The 24,025-nt window shown below is 38.5% G+C and overlaps 1 protein-coding gene across 15 annotated transcripts in view; it reads right to left on the bottom strand.

Moving 5' to 3' along the window:
- The window catches only part of LOC128700135 (Ca[2+]-channel protein alpha[[1]] subunit D), a gene marked incomplete at its 5' end in the record, with an annotated part of 794,286 nt that overhangs the window by 160,823 nt on the left and 609,438 nt on the right, over positions 1-24,025 (bottom strand). For all 15 annotated transcript variants that reach the window (XM_070100780.1, XM_070100771.1, XM_070100781.1 and 12 more), the window contains 2 exon segments: positions 12,675-12,769; positions 19,121-19,258. In XM_070100780.1, the coding sequence (XP_069956881.1) occupies positions 12,675-12,769; positions 19,121-19,258 (233 nt within the window).

Genomic DNA, 24,025 nt, shown 5'->3' with positions numbered 1-24,025 from the left:
CAATATTGTCAAAATACCACACTTGGATCCACTTCGAGGACAGCGAAACAAGCTTTTATGCCACAAGACGGGCAGAAAGCAGCAACTTCACTCTGGCTGCACCTTCTCCAGAACATCACTCCATCTGAGATCATACATACCCAGGATGACTCGAGTATGGAACACATCTGCTCAGCATAATGATGTCAACGAGATAACGTCAGTTGATCAAATGAAAATGCTGGCCCACAGATGGCCCTAACTTCATCCTGTTCCCTACTTGTATGTCTCATAACAATAAAATGCTTTCAAATGAGCTGATGTAGGTAACAGCTCTTAGCTTGTCAATATGCTTTCTGTTGTTAAAGTAATAGTTTAAATCTGATTCCCAGTTTGTTTTTTGCCTATCATTTTGAGCTGCCACTCAGCTGTGGTGTATTTTGCCTAGTGACCTAGCACAACTACTATTGGTAATACCCTGTTATCTTTAACTCTTTTACTGAGTTGCTTTAGTTATCTATTTGGTAAGGTTAATACTCTAGCACAACAGCCAGGTTAACATATGATAAAGAGTAATGTAACATACCCCAACACTTATTGCCTGGTATGGATCAGTCTCGGACAGGCTTCACAATGTATACCAACACAAACCTTCATGTCTGGACACACAAACCAGAGGCAAAAATAGAGAGTGCCATCTATTTCAGGTTCCCTGGGCCCAGTTTATTATGAGGATAAACATTTCTTCCTGGCAAACCAGCAACTGCAATGTCTTCTTTTCTATGATGAGTAATATTACTCTATTGTTTTAGAAAGAAGTACAGGTCAGCCATTGCTAATCTGGCAATCAGTTATCCGGTTCCATCAGTAATCCGGCACTAATTTTGGATAGCATAATTTCAGATTACATCATTATACTGACTCAAATTTCATCATTATACTGACTCAGAAATTGTGCAGATGGTTGTAAATCCACAGCAGCAAGCCAGTGGAGAAGAAAGCAGTAATGAAAATGAGGAAGATGTAGCAGAAAGTCTCTCTTTTGATAGGTTAACCAAGTGTATTCTAACCTAACCACTCTGTAATCTGGCACACTACAGGTCCCAATGATGCCAGATTAGTGATGGCTGACCTGTAGTAATGAAGGAGTGAAGGGTAATACTAGTGCTATAGTATATGATGTTACCTCCTCTGAGTCTTCATAATTCTTATAATGAGCATACTCATACTTCTGAAAAAGTAATCTTGTAGTCTTTTTGTTTCTGATGCACTGTATTCACTTTTGTATACTGGCAAGATAAATAAGGATTTGGATACAGTTTCTGGGCTTCATTTCTTGTTCCTGGAGCAATCATAGGAAAAGTGACCTATCTGGTTAACTTCAACACTACCACCAATGGACTCTTAAATCACTTTTACAACCAGCATGAAATCTTCTTTAGTTTATGTGCACAGGCACACCAGACCTTCCCCAGTATCAACAACAGACAATGAAGAGGCTCCCAGCCCAATTCAGCTCTCTGTCTCAACCTGCAAAACTTAGAACACTGCTGTTTGTTCCTCTTGACTAGAGAAATATGGACTACATTATTAGTGCCTCATGCATAGGTTATGCTTTTATGGACTATAATGTTCAATGTGTTTATATGAATTTACAGTGAAATGCAATGGGGTCTTCCACTCCTAGTGTTGGGTAATGAAACTATTGGTGATTTTAGGTGGTGTGTCACTATGCAGTCCCTACAAATATTCCATATTCACAAATTTTGATTATCCAACCTTTCTACTGATGGGCAATTTGTGAACAGATTCAATTATCCAATGGTTTTCTGGTTCAATGACTTTTCTACATGTAAATCTCTTTTCATTTTGGTCATTATTTCTTATGTCAATTTTAACTAGATTGGAGTGATATATATTATAGAGACATGGTCTCTGAAACAAAACTTGTTATGTAGACTTAACTGTGTATTATTTGTAGCTTATACTTTTGCAAGACCTCTAGACCCACAATTATTTTATTATCACACTGGCCGATTCCCACCAAGGCAGGGTGGCCCGAAAAAGAAAAACTTTCACCATCATTCACTCCATCACTGTCTTGCCAGAAGGGTGCTTTACACTACAGTTTTTAAACTGCAACATTAACACCCCTCCTTCAGAGTGCAGGCACTGTACTTCCCATCTCCAGGACTCAAGTCCGGCCTGCCGGTTTCCCTGAATCCCTTCATAAATGTTACTTTGCTCACACTCCAACAGCACGTCAAGTATTAAAAACCATTTGTCTCCATTCACTCCTATCAAACACGCTCACGCATGCCTGCTGGAAGTCCAAGCCCCTCGCACACAAAACCTCCTTTACCCCCTCCCTCCAACCCTTCCTAGGCCGACCCCTACCCCGCCTTCCTTCCACTACAGACTGATACACTCTTGAAGTCATTCTGTTTCGCTCCATTCTCTCTACATGTCCGAACCACCTCAACAACCCTTCCTCAGCCCTCTGGACAACAGTTTTGGTAATCCCGCACCTCCTCCTAACTTCCAAACTACGAATTCTCTGCATTATATTCACACCACACATTGCCCTCAGACATGACATCTCCACTGCCTCCAGCCTTCTCCTCGCTGCAACATTCATCACCCACGCTTCACACCCATATAAGAGCGTTGGTAAAACTATACTCTCATACATTCCCCTCTTTGCCTCCAAGGACAAAGTTCTTTGTCTCCACAGACTCCTAAGTGCACCACTCACTCTTTTTCCCTCATCAATTCTATGATTCACCTCATCTTTCATAGACCCATCCGCTGACACGTCCACTCCCAAATATCTGAATACGTTCACCTCCTCCATACTCTCTCCCTCCAATCTGATATTCAATCTTTCATCATCTAATCTTTTTGTTATCCTCATAACCTTACTCTTTCCTGTATTCACCTTTAATTTTCTTCTTTTGCACACCCTACCAAATTCATCCACCAATCTCTGCAGCTTCTCTTCAGAATCTCCCAAGAGCACAGTGTCATCAGCAAAGAGCAGCTGTGACAACTCCCACTTTGTGTGTGATTCTTTATCTTTTAACTCCACGCCTCTTGCCAAGACCTTCGCATTTACTTCTCTTACAACCCCATCTATAAATATATTAAACAACCACGGTGACATCACACATCCTTGTCTAAGGCCTACTTTTACTGGGAAAAAATTTCCCTCTTTCCTACATACTCTAACTTGAGCCTCACTATCCTCGTAAAAACTCTTCACTGCTTTCAGTAACCTACCTCCTACACCATACACTTGCAACATCTGCCACATTGCCCCCCTATCCACCCTGTCATACGCCTTTTCCAAATCCATAAATGCCACAAAGACCTCTTTAGCCTTATCTAAATACTGTTCACTTATATGTTTCACTGTAAACACCTGGTCCACACACCCCCTACCTTTCCTAAAGCCTCCTTGTTCATCTGCTATCCTATTCTCCGTCATACTCTTAATTCTTTCAATTAAAACTCTACCATACAATTTACCAGGTACACTCAACAGACTTATCCCCCTATAATTTTTGCACTCTCTTTTATCCCCTTTGCCTTTATACAAAGGAACTATGCATGCTCTCTGCCAATCCCTAGGTACCTTACCCTCTTCCATACATTTATTAAATAATTGCACCAACCACTCCAAAACTATATCCCCACCTGCTTTTAACATTTCTATCTTTATCTCATCAATCCCGGCTGCCTTACCCCCTTTCATTTTACCTACTGCCTCACGAACTTCCCCCACACTCACAACTGGCTCTTCCTCACTCCTACAAGATGTTATTCCTCCTTGCCCTATACACGAAATCACAGCTTCCCTATCTTCATCAACATTTAACAATTCCTCAAAATATTCCCTCCATCTTCCCAATACCTCTAACTCTCCATTTAATAACTCTCCTCTCCTATTTTTAACTGACAAATCCATTTGTTCTCTAGGCTTTCTTAACTTGTTAATCTCACTCCAAAACTTTTTCTTATTTTCAACAAAATTTGTTGATAACATCTCACCCACTCTCTCATTTGCTCTCTTTTTACATTGCTTCACCACTCTCTTAACCTCTCTCTTTTTCTCCATATACTCTTCCCTCCTTGCATCACTTCTACTTTGTAAAAACTTCTCATATGCTAACTTTTTCTCCCTTACTACTCTCTTTACATCATCATTCCACCAATCGCTCCTCTTCCCTCCTGCACCCACTTTCCTGTAACCACAAACTTCTGCTGAACACTCTAACACTACATTTTTAAACCTACCCCATACCTCTTCGACCCCATTGCCTATGCTCTCATTAGCCCATCTATCCTCCAATAGCTGTTTATATCTTACCCTAACTGCCTCCTCTTTTAGTTTATAAACCTTCACCTCTCTCTTCCCTGATGCTTCTATTCTCCTAGTATCCCATCTACCTTTTACTCTCAGTGTAGCTACAACTAGAAAGTGATCTGATATATCTGTGGCCCCTCTATAAACATGTACATCCTGAAGTCTACTCAACAGTCTTTTATCTACCAATACATAATCCAACAAACTACTGTCATTTCGCCCTACATCATATCGTGTATACTTATTTATCCTCTTTTTCTTAAAATATGTATTACCTATAACTAAACCCCTTTCTATACAAAGTTCAATCAAAGGGCTCCCATTATCATTTACACCTGGCACCCCAAACTTACCTACCACACCCTCTCTAAAAGTTTCTCCTACTTTAGCATTCAGGTCCCCTACCACAATTACTCTCTCACTTGGTTCAAAGGCTCCTATACATTCACTTAACATCTCCCAAAATCTCTCTCTCTCCTCTGCATTCCTCTCTTCTCCAGGTGCATACACGCTTATTATGACCCACTTCTCGCATCCAACCTTTACATTAATACAGGGATGTCTGTACATAAATTCAGTGTCCCCTGCCCTGCCATGCATTACAGAAAATGTGCTAGTTCTACATTGTGTGTTTCTTCCAACACCAACAATCATATCTCATGTATTGCCCCCAGTAATTTCTTTGCCTGGTAATGGCTCACATTCTCCACTAAGTGCCCAACACAAGTGCCCTCACTGCTATAGGCTGGTGCTACCAGTGCCTAAATATCACTTATGTTGTAATATGCCTGTGAGAAGGGCAAATCTGAAATGTTTGGTTCAAAGTTCCACACCTGGACAGAAACCATGATAACCTAGGTTTACCTGAGGAGATAGCTGCTGAAGGAGGCAGTGATCAGCATTCACTTGCACTGTTTTAATCTCAATAGAACTTTTTTTTTTTTAACACATCGGCTGTTTCCCACTGAGGTAGGGTGACCCAAAAAGAAAGAAAGAAAAACTACTGATACTAAATATCCCAAGCACCAGCAGAAAGTGCTCAGGCCAGACAAAGCAGAGAACACCATTATTAAAGATTGAAGGAAATTTCCCCATCAAACCATTACATGGGGTAAGTTTTTTAAGCTAACCAAACAGTGCAGTAGAAAGAGAGGGGAATGACAGTGTTCATGACCAGGTGTCAATACAGCAACTGAGAGTGAGTTTAAATGCCTTACATGTGATGATACACTATATCTGAATACATATTGATGCAGAAGCTTGTGGTGTGATTGTGTGATCCACATCAGAAATAAGATTATAATAAACATAAACCTTGTTAATTCAAGCATTACAAAAAAAAAAAAATCTTCTCTTACAAAGTGGCAAAAAAAAGCAGATACCAGTGAGACTACTGCTGTGGGCTATTTGTAAGCATATGACTCCATACACCCTACATTTAGGGAAAAAGAAAGTCAATGAGTAATAACTGCATCAGGCAGTATAATGCAGATGTGTGCCAAGCCAAAACTCTAAATTGTTTTACCTGATAAATGAAGGGTCACACTGCAAAGTGTTATAGGAAGGGAGCCCAGCTGGTCACACAAACACAACTTCCAATGTGGAGTGTCAGGGAGCCCAACAGAGTCAATGGTGTCAGTGGAAGATGCTTGTATGTAAATACTACAGGTATCATGATCTTATCTGCAGCAAATACAGTCTCATTTGTGTCATACAGCAGGAAGCAAGATAGAAATGCTGGGCTCTATACTGTGTCCTGGAGCTCAACAGCATGAATTCCAAGGACAAAATTTTCACCGAGCGTGTACAGGCTCTGTTCTTATCCTTGGAAGCATACAAAGGTCTGGGCCTCACAAGTCAACAGTTACGTACTGCACACCTACTGTCTACCACCTAAGTGATGTGCCTAACGAGGGGACCCTTGCCAGACCCCTCCTTACCTCCTAAGTCTGCTAATTTCCTATGTTACAAGTGGGGTTAAAATGGCAGTTCTCATCCACAACTTTCAGAATCATGTAGTTTCCAATGCGAATGACAAACCACAAGCATATATCTGCCAGATGATTGTCAGTAACCAAACACTGAAGGCTGAGTTCAGGAAGCCACTAGATGTTGACATGCTGTACCAGGTGTAAAGATCCTTAGACACAGGCTGTTGAATGTCTGACATGGATAGCTTTAGTTTAATAACTTCATTATGTACCCCATACCCATCCTGTGGGTGGTAGTCAAAGGATTACAGAAGTACATAATGGGTCCATGGACTGGGCCCCAAAGTTTTGATAGGTGAACAAGGTACAAAGGTAATGAACTCCAGGTAGATCTAGTCACAATCATGAACAAGTTATAAGGTAATGAATGCCACATAGATCTGGTCACAATCATGAACAAGTTACAAAGGTAATGAATCATCTACATGGATGCCAGTGATTGTAAAGAAGAAAATCAATCCTGTTACAGTCCGAATTTTGTGTTTAAATGCTAGTGAGACTAGCCACACAACTATGCCATGTGACATGGTGCCACTATCTCCTTACACTCATTTAAAACCATGGCTAGTGCACATTGAATATTTCACAAGGAAATGTTGAATATGACAAGTTGATGCTTACAAATGTCACACCTCCACTAGCTGCTGCTCAGCCTCAGATGTAAAACTGAGGATTGATGATACCATCAAAGGAATTGCATGGAAGAGCAAATGGGTGTAAGACATCATGTTGTATAATGACAATGGTAGTAGTAGTAGTAAATATACTCTCTCCCTCCTTTCACATTAATGGTCTAATTCAGACTGAAACATTGCTATAAGTTTCATTCTCCTATGTGCAGCTTTTTTGTGTATTGTTCCAGTCACGGTATCGTGCCTTTTTACTCTTTATGGCCTATATTTACAGGCTAATGGGTATCATCTGCTTTCATCTTGAAGTCAAGGGGCTACTTCATCAGGTGGGGGACCACCAAAATTTCTATGAGCAGAGGCACCAACCAGATCCTAATTGGTAGATTTTGTCAATATACCATCAAGCTGGATGTTAGCATTTAGTTATTGCCCCTGAAGAGATATCACCTGAGGCCCACAGGTGTTATGGGTTCAATGACATACATGGATAACAGAAAGCTATAAGTTTCTCTTTATCATTAAATTCATGGGTAAGTGCTCGTCCCATACAGCATCTGGGAAAGAGGAAGCAATTAGATTTGATTCAAGGAAGGAAAAGGCAGATCTAATTCTTCAGATTAGAAGCCCTTCAATGGAATCAAGGCACCCCTCTTGAAGAGATGAATCTCTATAACAAATGACTGACATCTAATTACCTCATAAATCTAGTTTCTAGTGCTGTGTTACTTATAATCAATCCTGCATATAATATGTACAGTAACTCTTAAACATTCCACTGATATGTACAATATGGAGTCATACAGGTCTTTTACATTTTTTATATGCATATGAAGCTTGTCAACTGCCAACTTAGCATTATGTTGCATGTAATTATAGGTTTAAATACAGTTGTAAGTGATTGTATAGATTTGTATACATGCATATTTATAAATTTAGTAGTGTTATTCAAGGCATCAGACAAAGGATTATGACTATAATAAATGGAGTAATTCATTACATACAATACTTTAACACAATTTTGCCTTATTTTCCATCAGTGTGATACAAGATTCCTTCAGACCATTTCTCTTTGTTTATGATTTCTATACAAATTAGCTGATATTGAATATACTATATAAATTTCTGTAATTTTTTTTCATGTTTAAGATGACCAGAAGCAATGTCACAATTGCAAGATATTTATCTATAGTGTAGAATCAGCGACCAGCTTTACTGACCAATTTTTAACTCCTGCTGTGATTTAGCTGAAATTCATATATTTCTATATATAAGGAGTTCCCTCATTTGTGTTTCTGCACATGTGGCTATATTTTATACAAGATTCAGAAATTAATCAGCTCAAGTCAAACCTTCGCTGACCTGATCTAACCTAACCAAAAGTAACCCATTGTAACATTTTAATCTACAAACCCAAGAATTAGAAAAAAAGAGGAGTAATATTTAAGCACTGCCATGGTTTATGGAGATGCTTAACAGTTGATTCTGTCATTTTTATATATATAAAAAATGGGCTTTTCTCTTAAACTGATTTTTTTTTTTTTTGGGGGGGGGGAGGTTAGAACAGGTGATGTAACATTAATATTAGTTAGGTAATATTAGCTTCAGTTAGTTTAAAACAATGTGAAGAAAGTGTGTATAATTTAACAGAGCAAAAACTCGTTATGAGAGGAGCTTCAAAACACTGGGAATAAGATTTGCAAACAAATTAAAATCTCTTGATTTGATGTATAACTCATGGGCTGGGCTAATATGCCAGCAGAAAGCCTCAGTCAAATGACCAAATGCTCTATAGAGCACCTTATCAAATGACTAAAATACGTGTCTGGAGAAATTTTTCCATTTCCTGTGATTAACAAAATTCTGCCACACTCCCTCAATAAAGTCAGATTTTCAGCCCATGAAGATAGGAATGATTAAACATCTTGCAGTGGCTGTTCAAATACATCATCCAGGTGCTGACAGATGCAGTACGTGTGCCTATCATAGCACCATTTATATTCAACAACCACTTGAAATTTACATGAAGTTATAAAATGGGGTTATAAAGAAAATTATATTTAATATTGTATAGAATTATTAACTGGAAGACTAATTAATTTTGGCCATTATAAGATGTTCACAGCATCTTTAAAAATATTTTATCTATTTGTTATTATCTTTTTTCAAATTAAATCATTTTATTTCCAATACTGTATTTTTCTGTTTCCATTCTATTAAAAATATCTTCTTTTAATTACTATTATTCTGATTTTCACCTCTCTCAATCCCTACGAACAACATATTTTACTGGAGGGATAACCCTACCAATTACTGTACTGCTAGTCTCTCTCCCTCTTAACACTTGATCACATTTGAAAGATGAACATGGTTGGTGTCATTATAGCACTCCAGGGGTCAAACAAGTGTAGTGAGTTACAGGGTACCAAACGGGTCTACCTTCTTATGCAGCAGCTGGACAGATGATTGTAGAGTAATAGATCTAGTATTTGCTTTGCTGAATTATCAAATAAAGGCCTCATTACGTCTAAAACATTTTTAACTTTCTTAAAAAGCAACCTTAACATCTAAATTTGCCTTAGATAGCAATGCATTCTTTTCACTGTATATTATAGTGACTGTGTTTTAAACATTTTTTTCATAAATTTAAGTGAAAACTACAATATTTGGCATTATTTCATCCAGATATCACAGAATTTCACTAACATGTACAAATACTACAAGTTCATTACAAGTTTTAATATTGACAAGTCTTTAATACACTGAGACCTGTTTGATAAATCACAGTGATAAAAAAATTAAAATAAAATGGAACAATTCTATATAGAAGCTCAATAACTTGATTGATTGAAAACTTATCAAAAAACATTATCTCAAAACACACAGTAAAGATAGCAAAATTAGACTATGATTATAATTATCTTAAAATAAAACTACAGTAAACCTTCTGCATTTACAAGGATTATATTTCTGAACCAAAAAAAAATATGAGAGTAGAGTTTTCAAAAGCTGTTACTGTACGTTGGTAGTGTAGTAAAAAATTTGGTTTAGTTGCATGAATCAAACAGAAAGAAAATGAACAGTGCTTATTTCAGAGACTACACAAATTTTCCAGTGTTGCTAAAAGAAGAATATTTTATTATTTGTCTCAGTTACATGTCACAAAATAGGATTGAAAAAAAAAAGCAGACTTTGCAAGATATTACATTTGTACCTACAAGAGAGGAGATAGGGAAGATGAAGCAGAAGAACAGTAAGAGGCTGAGGAAGAACAGGAGGATAAGGCAGAAGAGGAAGAGGAAGTTGAAGTGATGAAGTTTACATAAATGAGGTAAAAGAGAAAGTGTTGTGAGCAATGATGAGTGTGGAAAATGAAGCAAGGGAGGATTTGAGTCTTGCTAAGAGATAAGATTTCATTCGGATTTTTAACCCTGAAGGGTTAGCCACCCAGGATAACCCAAGAAAGGCAGTGTCATCGAGCACTGTCTGTTTTATTTCCATTGGGATCCTCAAACTTGTCCCCCAAGATGCGACCCACACCAATCGATTAACACCCAGGTACCTATTTCCTGCTGAATGAACAGGACAACAGGCGTAAGGAAATGCATCAAAATGTTTCTACCCAGCTGGGAATTAAACCCAGGCCCTCCGTGTGTGAAGCGAGAGCTTTGCCAGCCAGGCCTGTTATTTAGTTTAGTTTTATAACACATTACAGCTCAAATCTCTACAATGGGTTATAATACAAGCTCATATTTTGGTGTCCCACTTAATGACATCATATAGCTCATTGTGTCTTTTTCTAGTGTCCCTACTGTTAGCGAGAGTAGGTGTTCAGCACATGCTGAGAACACAGGTGTGCAAACTGTGCATCACCTTGCTTGTGTGTAAATACTGTCAGCTCCTTACCTCCCACCCACAATCCCATATTAGGATGTGCTGAGGAGGGCTTAGAGCTGGAAAGGTAACAGGTAAGGGAATAACAAAGAGGAAAGAAGAGGAGGAGGAGGAAGGGCAAGAGAAGGTAGAGGCAGGGCAAGAGGAGGAGGAGGAGGAGGCAGGGCAGGAGGAAAGAATTTGTTAAGAAGATTAGTGTGAAACATGAGGCAAAAGATATATGAACACTGTTACATCACAATGCCAAACTGCAATAAATAAAGGTAACGTAAGAAGGCCCAAAACCTCCTTCCCCTCACCTTAACAATAATCATCCTTTCTAGCTAAGTCTCTCTTCTTCCTCATCTCTCTCATCACCTCCCTGTATTTTATATATTGTTCACTAGTATTTGTACAGCAGTCCTTGTGCCACTGGACAACATTCTCTGATCATCTTCCCATTTTTCTTAATGAAGCACACAAAGGCACAGTCAATAAGAGGACTACTTCCCCTTCCCCACACCATGTGTCTGGTGTTGGTGATAGAGTGATGATTCAGGCTAACATGCTGTCACTTACTGGGGGAAAACTTTGACTGGTTATAATTATAACCTTAAATTTTAAAGAGGTGGAGGGTAAGCCAGTGGAATGCCTCAGTCAGATGACCAAAGGCTTCAGTGGTGGGCTATCATTTGAGTAAGACCCATGTCAGGAAACACTTGTCCTGTTTCCTGACAAATCCTACCTAACCTAACTTACTGGGGATATGGAAGGGGGTGGGTTCGTTAACTAGCTTATACTGGGCCATGAATGTAATGTTCCTATGCAACTGTATTATTATTATTACTACATTCACACATTGTAACCCATGCAAAGAAATAAAACTGTTTATTGTTTTACTGTCTTCATGGGGAGTACTAAACCCAGTGTCATACAGCACCTCGGAGAACAGAAAGCATCAAGGCTTGATTAAAAAAATAGGAGTACATGTACGATTCCTTTGATCAAGAGCCCCTTATCAGTGCCAAGGAACCTCCCTTGAAGGGTATGGAATTACACAAAAAAAAAAAAAAAAAAAAAAAGGAATTTTGTTAATGATAATTTGCAAATACTAAGGGTTTACTGCATATGACTGATATCATTATCAAATGTGAAAAATTATGAATATGTACTATGATTTTCAGTAATAATCATATCTGCTTAAAGCAAACTGTGTATCATTTATATGGATAAAACTTACTGAATAATAATATACTATCTGAACTAAATCATTCTAATAAATTCAGTAGTCTTCAAGCAATCATGTCAAAGTCAGCAAAGAAATACTTTCCAAATAATTTCAAATAATCTACAATGTACAGGAATTTAATTCCTTTTTTAAAAAAATAATCTAATGTGCAGTGATACTACACAATACAGGAAAATAATAATAATAATAATAATAATAATGATAATATATTACAATTCATTCTCAATATTCTATATATAAGCAAACATTAAGCCATTCTCTTTATCCAAAGTCTAAGTACATTTCCTTACCTGAGTCATATTACTGACTTAAAAAGACCAAAAATTATCTTCTACAGCAGTTTATAAATTGAAGTAAATTTTATAACCTGAAAAAGCATAAGTAACTAGCAGCCTTCTTGAAGAAAATTATTTACCTATTTAATCAGAGACAGTTTCTCCCAGTTTTCTTATCTAAATCTTGATACTCTATACATATGAAACCTAAAGTACATTTCATTGTTCACTACCTTTTACTGACTTGAACTACCATGGTCATTCAAAATTTATAAACTATGAGTCAAACAATATTAGCATGAGAAATCTTACCCTATGCGTGGGAATGTCATCATCACGCATTTCATCCAGATTACCAGAGATAGCACGCTTTAACTCAGGTCCCGCCTCGTGTAAAGTTCTCAAACCTATGGGAAAAATATTTCTATAATACATAATTTTTGTATGTCTTCTTACTAAAGCTTTCCCTCTTTAACACATATTCATCAATTTATGATAAATGCATCCTTGTCAGATCAATAACAAAAACTTTCTGCACTTCTTTTTTTATTACCTGTCCACATACAGTTGCTAAAAAAAAATTTGCATAAAACTGTTAGTCTGAGGTGTAATACAGAAAAGACTAAGCAGGTCTTAATTATAGTAATAAAAATTATTAAATATTAGTGGAGATGTCATGTCTGAGAGCAATGTGTGGTGTGAATATAATGCAGAGAATTCGTAGTTTGGAAGTTAGGAGGAGGTGCGGGATTACCAAAACTGTTGTCCAGAGGGCTGAGGAAGGGTTGTTGAGGTGGTTCGGACATGTAGAGAGAATGGAGCGAAACAGAATGACTTCAAGAGTGTATCAGTCTGTAGTGGAAGGAAGGCGGGGTAGGGGTCGGCCTAGGAAAGGTTGGAGGGAGGGGGTAAAGGAGGTTTTGTGTGCGAGGGGCTTGGACTTCCAGCAGGCATGCGTGAGCGTGTTTGATAGGAGTGAATGGAGACAAATGGTTTTTAATACGTGACGTGCTGTTGGAGTGTGAGCAAAGTAACATTTATGAAGGGGTTCAGGGAAACCGGCAGGCCGGACTTGAGTCCTGGAGATGGGAAGTACATTAACACCCCTCCTGAAGGAGGGGTGTTAATGTTGCAGTTTAAAAACTGTAGTGTAAAGTACCCTTCTGGCAAGACAGTGATGGAGTGAATGATGGTGAAAGTTTTTCTTTTTCGGGCCACCCTGCCTTGGTGGGAATCGGCCAGTGTGATAATAAAAAAATAAAAAAAATTGAATAAGATATAGGAATTATTTAATACTAAATGAAAAGTCAGATATTTAATAAAACAGCTTTCTACTAAAGAAATGTTAAAAATTCTGTAAGAGAGGATATATACAGTGGCAGCAAAAAAATCTATGCATTTCCAACGCAAAAAAAAATCTATACACTTGATTTTGGTGTGTACACTTCACTTGCCTTTCCGCCACAGGAAAAGTGGGTGGAGCTTGTGACGGCTTAGTGTACTGGAGCCCGTCTTGTTTCAATGTTTTCCACTATCCCATGTTTCAGTGCTCTTCCACAGCTTGGTGAGGAATGAGGCTAGCTACATTGTTACTCATTGTCCATTTTTTCACTTGACCACAAGCTTTACCATGCTATATCTCTGCTCCAAGTAGTCAGAATGAGTTGAACTAAACTTTCAATTGCAGAGAAGACCCGTGCACTCACTCTATTAGAGCAAGAAATGTCTGTGATATGCATAGCCGCAGACCTGAAGGTGACTAGGATGGCAATTTACAACTTTGAGAAAACAGCTGCCTCACTCCTATCTGGCACTGTACCACCTAGGAAGGTGGGGTCTGGGGTCCCCAAAAAGACTTCTCTTCGCATAGACAAAATTCTGAAGAGGGAAGTGTAATCAGATCCTGTCATAACAGCTGAAGACGTCAAGAAAAAGCACCCAGCACTCCTGAAAGATGTCACAGTGGGAACCATTCAGCACTGGCTGCAAAAGGACCTGAAAATGCTTGCTTGACATACAGCCAAGAAGCCCATGCTAACTAAAGTCATGAAAAAAAAAATGGCTTCAGTTCTGCAAGAAGTACAAGGATTGGACCTCAGACCAGTGGCAGAAGGTGATGTTCAGCATTGAGAGTACCTTCAGGCTTGTCAGGAGTGGCTCCAAGACCGCCCATCATCCCAGTGGTGTGTGCCGTTACGACCCGCGATACGCCGTGAAGACATTGAAGCACCCTGACAGTGTTATGGTCTGGGGCGCTTTTAGCTATTATAAGGGCAGAGGTGGATTATACTACTTCCTTCCTAAGAACATTACAATGAAGGGAAGTAATTATATCAATGTGTTAAAGGACCACATGCTGACATTTTGGAACATTCACGTGTGATTTTTTTATTCATGATGGTGCCCCTGCCCATAAGTCAAAAGGAGTGAAAAAGTTCCTTGAGGACAGTAATATCAGTGTTTTGGAGTGGATAGGCAATTCCCCGACCCAAATCCTATCAAGAATGCCTGGCATGTGATGAAAAATGAGACTGCAAAAGTTCGACCCACCAACATCAAGGACCTGAAGGAGGCACTGAAGAAGCTTTGGATCAACATGGATGCCTCCTTCTTCTCTACCCTTGCCACTTCGATGCCCAGGCAACTTCAGATGGTGATAAAGAACAATGGTAACATGACCAAGTACTAGTTGGAAGCTAAAAAGTGAAAATAAAATATATGTACATATATTATGTTGCATTTTTTTTATTTATTGTCAAAAAATTGTTAACCCTTTGAGGGTCGAGAGGCCCTCTCCCAAACTCATTCTCAGGGTCAAAAAAAAAAAAAAAAAAAAAAAAAAAAAAAAAAAAAATCTTATGAAATGATAATCTTTTTGCGATCATAATGACATCAAATGTATGAAATTTGATGGAAAACTTATGGCATTATGCTCTCGCAAAGTTAGCGGTCTCAAAGTGGGCGATTTTGCACACTTTGAGCCCTATTTTCGGCCAATTCCAATGTTGCAATTGACTAAAATCATAGCTATTTCCCTAGAATTCCATTTTTTCTATCGATTGAGTACAAGAATCCACCCATTTACCGATTTCAACTACCCAGTAAAGTGTTCAGAAAATGGCAATTTGGGCAATTTCATACAAATTTCAAAAGATGCCAATTTAAAAATAGGGTCCAGAATAAACAAGACAGACATTCATGGCACTAAAATAACATTTTATCTGTTCATCAGTCATGTCTCTAGACCCCTCTTACATTACTTTTGTTTTCCATTTTGAATTTTTATTCTCACAGAAAACAGAAGGTTTTCTGTTATGTATACTACTACATCATTGTAAAATGGTATAAATTATATCAGCGCACTTGTGAAAGAATATTAGACTCACCAGTTGACGTGTATTGGATGCGTGGCTTGATTTGTTTATTCTTGAACATAGGCAAAAATCGATCATTTCCACTACTTCGAGCTCAATTTCAAGGTACTTGTCATCATGAAACCAATCAAAATCATCTCTAATTCTGTGATATATCTTCCATTCTATCAAATGAGACCAAGGAAATGAGAATACAACCATAAATATCATATGAAAATACACTAGAAAGTCGCTGTTTTAAACCAAAAACACAAAGTTTTTTTTTCTCATTATGCACAGTGTGCTTCAGGATTTTTTTTATACTGTGCACACTGACCACACAGACCCATTCTTTCACATGTAGGCCTGCCAGCTTTCTTCCACTAGATTTGAAGGCGCTAGAATTTAGGCTTACAAGTACGTGATTGACCCTGGCTGCAATGACGTACTTGTACATGACCGACCCTCAAAAGGTTAATGTATAGATTTTTTTGCAGCCACTGTATTACAAGTATGATACATGCTCATATACCCTATGCACATTAGATTCTTAATTATCTGATAAATTATTGTGCAGTTAGAGTTTGTATAACATATTCTTCTGACCAGACGAAGCTATAATATTAGAATACATGGTCTTAATGATTTAAAAAATATTTTCCTGTTTCAGGGGTTTCGTGGCCCACCTAATCATTCACTTCTATAAGCCTAGTAATGACTTCTTTCCTCTGATTCCTTACTTTTGTTTCAGCTGCATGTAGCAATGAGTCAATGCTCCTATTTGGGGGAGCACAAAATCACTCCATTGGAGGGTGTTCAACAAAGGTGTTTTTATGCACACTGAGTTTTTACACAGGTTGAGTCAGACATAGAATATCATAGAGATTTTTGTGTCTGGTATTATGCCTAAGAGTTCCGTTTCAGCTATCAAGAAAGTTTCAGAGCAGAAGTGATATTAAAAATGCTTCTCCTGTATATGTAGTATGTACAGTATGAGTGTATTTTATTTATTTTAAGTATAGACTTGGGAAGTGTGTGCTGTCTGGCACTAGACTGGGTGATCACTGGTACAGCTGCTGAGTTATTATTGGCTTTAGATGATTTACTGTAGTGGATCTCCTGGCACAAACAGCATAGGTGCAGTAGTATAATGTAAGCAGTGCTGTTTGAGGTACATAGTAACATATCTTAGGGAGGATGCCAATTGATTTGGATGCTTTCTTTGTTGTGTATTGTATGTGGTTGTTGAATTTCAAGTTGCTGTCAGAGAAAAGACCTAAGATTAATCCTTTGTTTTGTCTTGCAATAGGAGAACCATTGATCATAACATTTAGATGGACAATTGTAGCTCTATTCCCAAACATCATGTAGAAGGACTTGTCAATGTTAAGAGTGTTTGTTGGTAGTCATCCAGGTAGATATCTTCATGAGCTCCTCAGAGAGAATTTGGATTTGGGTGGGAGATGAAAAAAGTTGTGTTATCTGCAAACAGAACAGGCCGAAGTTGCTGAGATGCACTTAAAAGATCACTGATGTATATGAGAAAAGGCAGAGGGCTGAGTACACTGCCTTGGGGCACCCTTATGTAGATAAGTTGTGTTGATGAGGTTATGCCTTTGATGGAAATATATTAATGTCTCTTGTTAAGGAATTTAGATATGCAAGTTCATGAGCTCTGATACCATAATGCTCAAGTTTGCTGTATTGAAGAGGCCTAGTGGATATTCATTAGTTTCAAGAACTACATAAATGATGTCTAGCATTTTTATAACTGCATCATTTGTGCTTTTATTTAGTCTGAAATTGAACCAGCTAGAAGAATATAATCTCCAATAGATTGTTTTTTTCAAGATTTTGGATAACAATGGCAGCTTAGATACAGATCTATAGTTATTTAAGTTGGTTGGGTCTCCTTTGTGTTGTATGGTAACCCATGCTCCTTAAGCATTGTTGGGAATGTGTTGGTTTTTAATGATTTGTTGAACAGTAATGCAATGGTGAGTGAAAGCACATGAGCTGCTCTTTTGAACAACAGTGGTGGTACTTGTGCTAAGTTTCCTGACTTATTTTTCAGCGAGTTTATTATCAAAGAGATCAGAGTAGGATTAGTTGAAGCCAGAGAGAGGGAGTTTGGAAAACTTGCAACATGGCAGTCACTTGGTCGAGCATTGGGACTTTGCTAGCTAGATTTAATCCTATGATAGACAAGAAATCATTTAACATATTGGCTGTTTCGGTAGATTGGAATGTGGTTCACTGGGTTTGGTTAGGACACTATCTCTGGTCTTTGTAAATTTCTGAGAACCCAGGATTTGAGTGTTTTCCAGTTCTTCACGTCACTTCTTATTTCATTTAACCTGTTATCATAATACAGTAAATAGTAAACAGGTAGCAATGGTTGCAGTGAGTGCATTATCCTTAATCTATAGAGAATCACCCAAAACAAAGATTTTTGTAGAAAAAGGAGGGCCAAATACACATGTCCTGTCAAATCCTGGATGAACTGTTGCTTGTTTGTAGGACTAGCTGGGCCTGTCACTTTACAAGGACATATTAACGTATGTAGGTCATGAAATCAGTAACATGGTTACCTCAGTATAGCAACCTTTGCATCAACATCCTCCTATTCATTACCCAAGACCTCAACATCGTTCAGGCACATAACTCCACATCCTTGTGCCAGGCTGGCTAAGAAAGGAGTTTCATCATGGTGCTGGAGAACAATGTAGAGTAATCCATTTCGAGAGGAGAGCAAACAGAAATTAACATAAAAGCGTCCTATTTATTTTTAGCTACTTTGCACTGAAAATGACTGCAAGAGTCCTATGCATACAAGTATGGGCCAGCCAGCACAACAGACACAGGCATCTGTTACTAAATTAATAAGAAGAGTTAATTACTGGGCCTAGAAAGGTGAGCACTTGTAACTGGTATTGATATACAGAAATTATCTAGGTGAACTACCAAACCCCTGATGTAGAAACTGCACTGCATGTTGCTGGCTTTCTTTTGTGCCTAACAATATTTTATTACATGTAAACTACATTACCTGCATACTACAGAAAATTAATAAATTATTTGTACTTAAAAAATTACAATTAACCTATGATACACAAATGTCAGAAAGGAATGGCATTCATTATTAAGTTACAAGATACGTTATTTTTGTATCTATTTTTAGTATGCTATTTAGAGAAGGCAGATAACATATAATTTAAAAACATGTTAAACTTTAAATTTATTACTTCCAGGTAGCTCAAAACTTTTTTCCTAATAATACTTTTAAATTATTTCTACATCTTACCTTCTTAAATTAATTAGTATATCTTACTGCCTTTTATCCTTATTTGACTTCATCATCAATTAACTTTTAATGAACCTTCTTTTATAGAGAGAATAACTCACCAGCCTGCAGTGTGACGGTGTTTGCAGAGTCTTTATCTATTTGTTCTTTAATTTCTTGCTTCTTCTTTTTAAATCTTCTAAAATAATCTTGGATGAGGAAGGTGGCATAAAACTTGCCCACAGTCACATCATCTTCAACTGTAAAGAGAATACATAAAAAATAACTAATGTTTGATTTATTTTTAAAAGGTTTGAATGCTTTTGCAATACCTTTTTTACTATAATAATAATAAAAATAATAATATTTAGGTAGTAGGTTGGTAGACAGCAACCACCCAGGGAGGTACTACCGTCCTGCCAAGCGAGTGTAAAACAAAAGCCTGCAATTGTTTTACATGATGGTAGGATTGCTGGTGTCCTTTTTTCTGTCTCATAAACATGCAAGGTTTCAGGTATGTCTTGCTACTTCTACTTACACTTAGGTCACACTGCACATACATGTACAAGCATATACATATATACACACCCCTCTGGGTTTTCTGCTATTTTGTTTGTAGTTCTTGTTCTTGTTTATATCCTCTTATCTCCATGGGGAAGTGGAACAGAATTCTTCCTCCGTAAGCCATGCGTGTTGTAAGAGGCGACTAAAATGCCGGGGGCAAGGGGCTAGTAACCCCTTCTCTTGTATAAATTACTAAATTTAAAAAAAGAAACTTTCATTTTTCTTTTTGAGCCACCCTGTCTCGGTGGGATACAGCCAGTTAAAAAAAAAAATAAAAAAAAATAATAATAATTGTTATTTTTACATGATACATGGTTGAACAAAAGAATATAATAGTTAGGTGCACATGCCAAAAGCCCCTTTGTATGCAGAGCATTTCGGGCAAACTTAAAATTAACTTAAGATTTATAAGGCAATAACAGTTCATATGGTCATAGAAGAGTTACAATGAGGTCAAGAAAATTGAGTATTCTATTAGCTAATGCTATATGGCTTTAATGAGTCTAGCAGAGCAATTCAGTATAGAATAATCACAGTTTTGATATAGCTGATAAAAAGTACAATATTACAATGCAGAGCAATGAGATTGAAACTCTTATAAATCTGAAGTAATGAGTAAATGGCTGAGCAATCATCAGCAATATAAATTAACTTAGTTCGAGATTATATAGTTGAGGTCAATAAGTTTTCTGAGCAGCTTTTGAGTAACTGGTAGGTATTAACCCTTTGACTGTTTCAGGGCCCTCTCTGAAACTGTCATTCTATGTCGCCAAATATTCGAAAAAAAAAAATTATTTTTTCTTATGAAAATGTTAGGAATATTTTTACTAGTGTTTTAAGCCTAAAAAAAATTTTTTGCCATCAGTACTTACCGAGATATAGAGCCGCAAAGTTTGCAGAAATCGACGTGCGTATGGCAACAGCGGCGACTGCCGCCCACCCGGTATTCTTTTATTTACTCTCATTCAAAGGTTTCTTGCATTTTTCAATATTTTTCTTTTCCAGGTAACTTATGTGGCCTGTGAGACCAATGTAAGGTGCATTGTTCAAATATACACTCATTATTTACAACACAATAACAGAACAAACTTTATCACTATTAGTTTGTGTATACACTTTGTTTACACAAACAAACAATACAAAACAATGTTTATTAATATTGTTCCATAATATATATACATATGTACAGTCACTAACCACGTTCCTAGAACTGCTGCAGCTTGTGGAACTCTTTGAAACATGGGTATATGCAGAGGGGCACTTCACACTCCTCACACATAAAACGAGTGTCTCTGCGTGTTTGTGGGCGTTTTGTGGTATGCATACATACATAACACCTCTTCTGAGCATTTTTCTTGGCAGTAGTAGGAGGCAGTTGTATGGGGTAGTGATCACCAGGCCTCAAACGAGATGACGTCTGTGGGCGCTGGTCTATTGCAGGAGTTGCTCCTTTGTACTTTGCAATTATTTGTCTGATTACTGACAGGCAAAATTCACCATATTTTGGTGTTTTGTTGGTCTTCAACTTGTATATGTTATAAGCATTTAGCATAGAGATATCAACAAGATGGAAAAAAAGTTTGATATACCACTTATAACTCTTGCGTACACAGTCTGCAAACCCAATCTGCATGTCACATTTGTCCACTAAGCGCATATTGAGGTTGTAGTCCATGACAGCTGCAGGCTTTAGAATGGGTTCATTGGTCTCTCTGTTGTCCCTGCCACTGGGTACCATTTCGTTTGTGTGAACTGATGTCAACAATGTGACATCACGTTTGTCATGCCACCGAAATGCCATGATGTCATTGGCAGCAAAGGCTTGCACCTCACCTCTGCGAGTGCCAGCGTCGAACCTTGGCATATGTTTGCGATTACCACGCACTGTGCCACACACGTCTGTCAAGTTCACTCGCAAGAAATCACTGAGTAAGGGGCTTGTGTACCAGTTATCAGTAAATAACATATGCCCCTTACCAAGATATGGTTCCATCATTGTTCGAACCACATCACCAGAGATACCCAATAACTTCATGGTATCTCTCAAAGTATTACTGCCAGTGTACACAATAATATCTAAAACAAGACCACTTCTGCAATCACACAGTACAAATAGCTTTATACCAAAGCGTTTCCTCTTGCTTGGTATATATTGCTTGAATGAGAGTCTTCCTTTGAATAAAATCAAGGACTCATCAATAACAAGCTTCCTGAAGGGATAAAAATACATGCAGCACTTTTGTTTCAGGTACATAAACACATTTCTTATCTTATATAACCTGTCGCTTCTGTCAGGCCTGGTTTTGTCTGAAAAGTGTAACATACGCAACAGTATCAGGAAACGATTGACACCTATAATGTCACTAAAACCTGGAGTTGAAATCAGGCGATCTGTTGTCCAGTATGTGGTGACAGTGTGCTTATACACATGTGGCATAAGCATTATTGTGGCAAAAAACAGGTACATCTCTGCCACAGTTGTCTCCTTCCACTTGTGTAGCCGTGATTTTGGTGAGAGAATTGTATTTGCCATGGTGTATTCACAGTATGTGTTGGTTTCCCTGACAATGATGTCCATCAGGGGTTCATCGAAGAATAACTCAAAGCAGTCCAGTTCACTGGCATTGTTCCCAAGTGGACAAGATGGCTTTATTCCACTTTGTGTTTCATCAAAGTCATGGGGACTGGGAACAAACTCGTCACCGTCCTGCCAATCCCAGATGCGGTCTGCTGGTGGGGTCTGGATATTGTACCGTGGTTGTGGCTGTGCAGGTTGTGGTGGTGCAGGTTGTGGCAGTGTGGGGTAGGGTGAGGCTGGTTGTTCTGCTGAGTCAGCCGCGTGGCTAGTAGCGTGGCCCGGTGATGGTGCCACATGGGCCGTGCCACCCTCACTATCACCACCACTGCCTCCTCCCTCACTGTCACCATTCATACCCATCGTTACAATATCGTCATCTTCACTATCAGGTCGTGGTGTTGGGCCACGGGATGTGCTCCCAGAGTTTCTCCTTCCCCTTGGAACAACATATGAAACACTACCAGACCGCATGCTACGTCGTACATACTGGCGCTTCACTGGGGAATATTCACTCTCACTGTCACTAGAACTGTTTTCAATGACCTTGAAATCACTATCACTATCACTGCTATCATCAGGGTGTTGTACACGACCAAATAGTTTCCTCTTTCGTCCTGGTACAGGCGAAGGTGAATGTGAACAAGCCGGCACAGCACCAGAGGTCGAAGGTTGTGGGTCATCTGGGTTTTCGTCACTATTTACGTTATCCTGGGCACTTTTTTCGGTAACACTCACTTGAAAACCCTTGAATTCACTGTCACTGACATTTTCATCGCTGTTAGAGCTATCACTTGGGAACAAAAGACCTCCAATCCGCCGAGGAGTGAGGAACTTCTTACCGAGAGGCATGGTGAAAATGGACTGACAACATGGCGTTCCCACAATGCACCGCTAGGTCCCAGATTTTTTTCACAGGGTGCACACCGACCACTGAGACCCATTCTCTCCCGTGTAGGCCTACCAGGCCTTTGGCGCGCGATTTGAAGCCGCTAGAATTTGTGCGTATAAATACGTCAGAAACATTGGCTCGTAAGACGTATTTATACGTCGGAAACAGTCAAAGGGTTAAGCAAAGTGTCTGTCTGGTTAATTTTGGGCTATGAGGTGATTTCTAAGTAGGGCCTTAAATTGATTTGCAGGTAGGGGTCCTTTAGTGTGTTCTGGCAATGAATTTCAGATCTTTGGGCCTTTTACGTGCATAGCATTTTTGCACAGGGAGAGATGGAAACGTGGGATATTGAAGAGTGATTTGTGTCTTGTGTTATGGCTGTGTGTTCTGTTATAGTTATCAAGGAGGAGTTTGAGAGGACGGTTTATATTTGAGTACAGTAGGGCCACACTTCATGGTCTTCGCCCCTCAAGGAAGGTTCCTTGATGTTGGTGAGGGGCTCTTGATTTAGGGAATTGGATCTGTGCTCCAGTTCCCCGAATTAAGCCTGAATGCCTTCCACATCCCCCCCCCAGGCGCTGTATAATCCTCTGGGTTTAGCGCTTCCCCCTTGATTATAATAATAATAATTCACGGTCTTCTGCTAATATGGACATCTCAAATTATAACCAAACTTGCTATAAGGTTCCCCCCACCTGACTTTCTAATACGGTCATCGCGCCCCACCCGACTTGTTTACATTATCCATGAGCTCTGTAAGCACATCTCTCCATTATGTCTGGAAACTCCAAAATTTCAAGTGTTTTTAAAAGTTATTTCATATTTTATATATACAGTGGACCCTGCCTTATGATATTAATCTGTTCCTGAGAGCTCACTGTAAGCTGAAATTAACATTACCCAAATTAATTTTCCCCATAAGAAATAATGAAAATCAAATTAATCCATTCCTGACGCACCAAAGTATGAAAAAATTTTTTTTTTACCACATGAAAT

Source organism: Cherax quadricarinatus, chromosome 74, assembly GCF_038502225.1.
Source record: "Cherax quadricarinatus isolate ZL_2023a chromosome 74, ASM3850222v1, whole genome shotgun sequence".
NCBI lineage: Eukaryota > Metazoa > Arthropoda > Malacostraca > Decapoda > Parastacidae > Cherax > Cherax quadricarinatus.
Note: the sequence above shows the minus strand (reverse complement) of the source record. Positions and strands in the feature narration are given on the sequence as shown.